This window comes from Bubalus bubalis, chromosome 4, assembly GCF_019923935.1.
Source record: "Bubalus bubalis isolate 160015118507 breed Murrah chromosome 4, NDDB_SH_1, whole genome shotgun sequence".
Taxonomy (NCBI): Eukaryota; Metazoa; Chordata; class Mammalia; order Artiodactyla; family Bovidae; genus Bubalus; species Bubalus bubalis.
In genome coordinates, this window is record NC_059160.1 from 49162888 (window position 1) to 49167056 (window position 4169).

At 44.4% G+C, this 4169-nt stretch overlaps 1 protein-coding gene across 1 annotated transcript; it reads right to left on the minus strand.

The window, feature by feature from the left end:
• Positions 1-2599, minus strand: ASCL4 (achaete-scute family bHLH transcription factor 4). The gene has a single exon (XM_025283574.3). The coding sequence runs from the start codon at positions 2058-2060 to the stop codon at positions 1551-1553; it is 510 nt and encodes a 169-aa protein (XP_025139359.3). The 5' UTR covers positions 2061-2599; the 3' UTR covers positions 1-1550.
• Between the last annotated feature and the right edge of the window lie 1570 nt (positions 2600-4169).

Genomic DNA, 4169 nt, shown 5'->3' on the forward strand with positions numbered 1-4169 from the left:
TCTTTTTTTTTTTCCTTTTCTTAACTCCAAATACGTATAATACCCACCTCACAGATTTACGAGAATAAATTGGACAAAATGTGAAAAGCAGCAAAATTTCTGAAAAGATGTTCATTGCTTGTTAGCATCCCTTCATTCATATATCTGAAGAAAGGGGGTAATAAAACCTACCTCAGTGTGGAACTTCAGTGAATACCTGGAAAAGGCTCACCCTTGTTAGTTTCCTCTTTCATCCTTTTCCTGGTTCCTCCACCCCCTCACCCCCTTATTAGCAAAGCTGTCTCTGTGGAAAGGGGAATGCAGCACATTAGAAAACTGGAGAGGAAGCTTATCTTCACATGTCAACAAGCATTTGACTTACCTACTGAATTTATAATTGTTTCTCAGGAAAAAAAAAAAAAAAAGACCAGAATTAAGTATTTTTAAAAGACTGACAAAGTCTTTCAATTTCAATATAGTTGAAAGCCCTCAAAGTGATAGAAGTTTGAGAATGCACCAGCCTCCATCCCTCCCTCCCCTTCAACCTGGTTGAAAGGAGCAGGTCCTTTTCCTTTTCCTATTTTACAGTCACAGTGTTACTTTAACTGAAGGTTAGGTGGAGTGAGAACAAGGGGAGATGAAAATGGACAACTAAGAGGAGAAATAAGTTTTCATACAAATCTGAGTTCTCTTCCAAAAAGATCATTGATACTAACATGTTATTATTCACTAAATACTATGAAGTTTCACATGGCTACTTTTTGATAAAACAGGATGTTTCAAATATGTAATGTATTTTCTAGTACCAACGTTCAACACGCTCAGTCAACAGCACAGGCTGGTCTTGCAGGCTCTGGCAAATGTGTTTTCAAGTGTCAGCTTAGGATCACCTTCATCCAAAGCATGGTGTCATTGCATTTCTCATCAATTCCCAAAGGCAGGAAAACCGTTTCTCTCATCTTAGGGCTGTCATTTAGTTAGCTAGTTCGGAAAGTTCTTCTTCGGTTATTGGTTGAATTTGTTTCAGTATTTACATCGCTAATTTACCCACCCCTGCTGACTGTGGCAAATTACCGTTTTGAGCAGTTCAGAGTCTGGTACGTGCATAGTTGCTCAGTCTCCCCTGTCCATGGGATTTTTCAGGCAAGAATACTGGAGTGGGTTGCCATTTTCCTCCTCCAGGGGATCTTCCGGACCCAGGGATCAAACTGGCATCTCCGGCATTGCAGGCGGATTCTTTACCCGCTGATCCATCAGGGAAGCCCTTGAGTCTGGTACAGCTTTTATTTGATATAGGCAGAGTTTCATTAGCATCTTTAAGTTGCAGGCACATAACAAATAAGGGGTGGTGATGGTGGAGTGTGGATGGAAACAAATAGAATATAAAAATCTTTGTTCTCCCTAGAGCACTCATTTCTATTTACTAAGATTTATTTCTGGAGAGCAGGGTGGGGGTGGGGGGGGAGTAGATAGCAAATGCAAAGTACCTCCGGAGGGAACCTTAGAGCAGACGCCAAACGCACGCAGAGCCGTGGGAGGGGGCTGGGCCGGGGGGGAGGGGGTAGCGCTCGCTAGCTGGCCCCGTCCTCGGGCTCGCTGCTGGGCGAAGGCGCCGATGAGGCCTTGGACTCGCCGTCGCTGTTGCATTCGGCCCTCCGCGAGGAGCCGGCACCGGCCGCACCCTCCTGTTCCCGTGCGTGGCGCTCCAGCACCTCCTGGAGCTGCTTGATGTAGCCGATGGCAGCGCGGAGAGTCTCCACTTTGCTGAGGCGCTTGTCCGCCACCTCTCGGGGCAGGTGGTCTCGGAGGCGCGCGTACCCCTCGTTCACGCAGCGCACCCGCTGCCGCTCGCGCTCGTTGCGCTTGCGGAGGAAGGCGGGCTTGAAGGCGCCGTCCAGCCGTAGGGGTAGGTAGGGCCGCCTCGGGGCGCCGCCGCCGCCGAGCGCCCGCTCCCAACTCACGGAGACTCTGAAGGAGTCCCTCATGGGGAGGCGGGGCAGGGACCTTGGCACGCCCAGAGGCACCTGGCGCAGGTGATGCGGCAGGGTCAGCAGTCCGGCCTGTGGACGTTTCTCCATCATTTGCCAAAAAGAAAACCAATCACCCCAGAGATGAATCTCCCAGCAGAAGATGAGACTGAAAATTTTCAAAGCGGATATCCTGGTCCATTCAGACTGCCTGATACTGCTGGTCAGCTTTTGGAGAAGTTTCTGGGTCCGGAAGCTAGGTTTCAGAACAAGCTTCAAGAAAACGTTGCAGGATTCCCTAAGTTCATTGCACTCCTCGATCTTTTTATAATGATCCAGGCGGAGGTGATAGGCAAAGATTTAGGAACCCCTAATCCACACTTCAAACCACCTCTTCCCTTCTGATCTTCTTATTTCAAAAGATAACAAAAGGGGTTCCTCTCCTCGGTCCCGTGGCCTGGAAATGAGAATGCACACCAAACACTGAGTAATCTTCCAAAGCCACCAAAAGCTTTGCAATTACTGTAATCCACCGCTCTGGGTCTTCATGAGCACAGGAATCTTCAAGGTTTCAGAAGAGCTCCTCCCAGGAACCAACAGATCTACTGGCGGCTGAGCGAAAGTTTACCAGAGGCTTTCTCCTTGAAAATCAAAACTTGACTGCCCTTTGTGGTTTCCGGGGTCCAGGGCTAATGGAAGGAGCTTTTAGACTGTTTGCAAACTTACACTTGCCCTTTCATTTCTGGAGAGTTGGAGAGAAGACCTCATCAAAGGGAAGACTGCTCCCTTGTGGTTAAAAAATGTGTCAAGTCAGGGAGGACCTCGGGGAAAGTTTGAGGGTTTTCTTCTCCTAAAGTTTGAGCGTTTTCTTCTCCAAAATTTTTAAAAACCCAAGTAGACATTTTTTGAAGGGAACAGAAAAGAAATACACTTTAGCAACAAATATATGTGTCTGCCTATTATTATGTTGAAGACTGGGCGGTGATGTATTTGTGCTACTTTTTAAGAGCACATCAAAAGGCTGAGCAGTAACAAACACTTTTAGCCAAAGTTATTTCTCAGTGCTTACTGTAAACACAGCTTAAACACTGCTTCCAGACCTCTTCTAATCCCACCCAGGATATAAGGACATCATCTCTCCATAGTGTAAAGAGTATATTTCTATTGTGTTCTTTTTGTTTAAAAAAGAGAGAGAGAGAGAGATGCAATTTATTTTCACCCTTGAGGGTGAGAAAGCAACATTTGAAAGCCTCATTTCCAAGGAGAAACGATGATGGCTTTGAAGACTGTCTTTTTAAAACATAACTAAAAAATGAATAATTAAACCACCGTGTTGGTGAAGAGCTTTGAAGATGAAAGTGTCATTAAAAATCCAACTGTACTGGTTAATGTCAAAGAATGTGTTATCACACTGAAAATCAGATTTCCTGTTCTACAAACCAGCACATTAAAGGCAGCTTCTACTTTAAAAGTCCAACTTAAAAACAAGAGAAGCAAAACCCCCCTACATTTATAATCAGACTTTCTGCCTGTTCCTCAGGAGCCAAGGTGTCACCCTAACATGCTTTTTTGACAAGTCCTATGCGTCCCTGTTTACTCTAACTGATCAGCCCGAAGCAATTGGAAAAGTGCTTCCATCAAGGCAAATAAAATAGAAATAATTATTCCTTTCAAGCATAAGTTAGTCACATTTTAAAAGGTGTAGCTTCCTCTGAGACTTATACCAGCAAACAAACTAATATGTCATCTTGATTTCTCAGGAGAGTAGAGACCCATTGGGAAAGGCTTACTGGGCAAAAAGCTCACCAGAGAGGCAGAAATTAGACCACAAGTTGCTTTTTGGCCGTATCAAAGCATGACTCTTAGCCATTATTCTAAGAGTGATGGGAAATAAATAAGGCGTTTTGAGCAGAGAGATGACATGGTAAAGTTTTTTTTGTTTTTGTTTTAAAGATCACTGCCAAATAGAGAATAGATTGGAGGGGAACAAAAGAGAAAATGCTTACAGATACCATTTTTCATCTTCAGATTGGCAAAAAATTAAAAGATTGCTAACATCCAGGACAGGCAAGGATTTGGGTAAGTGGCAGAACATACATTTCTACACGCTTTGGGAAAAGTAACTGCTAACATTAATAGTACACATCACATATCCTATGACTTAAGATCCCTGCAGTTTTATCCTGCAAAAATAAATGCACCAGTGTGGATTTACATATAATA

Excerpts from the sequence above, each read along its gene's own strand:
- ASCL4 (XM_025283574.3), bottom strand. The coding sequence starts at position 2,060 with ATGATGGAGAAACGTCCACAGGCCGGACTGCTGACCCTGCCGCATCAC.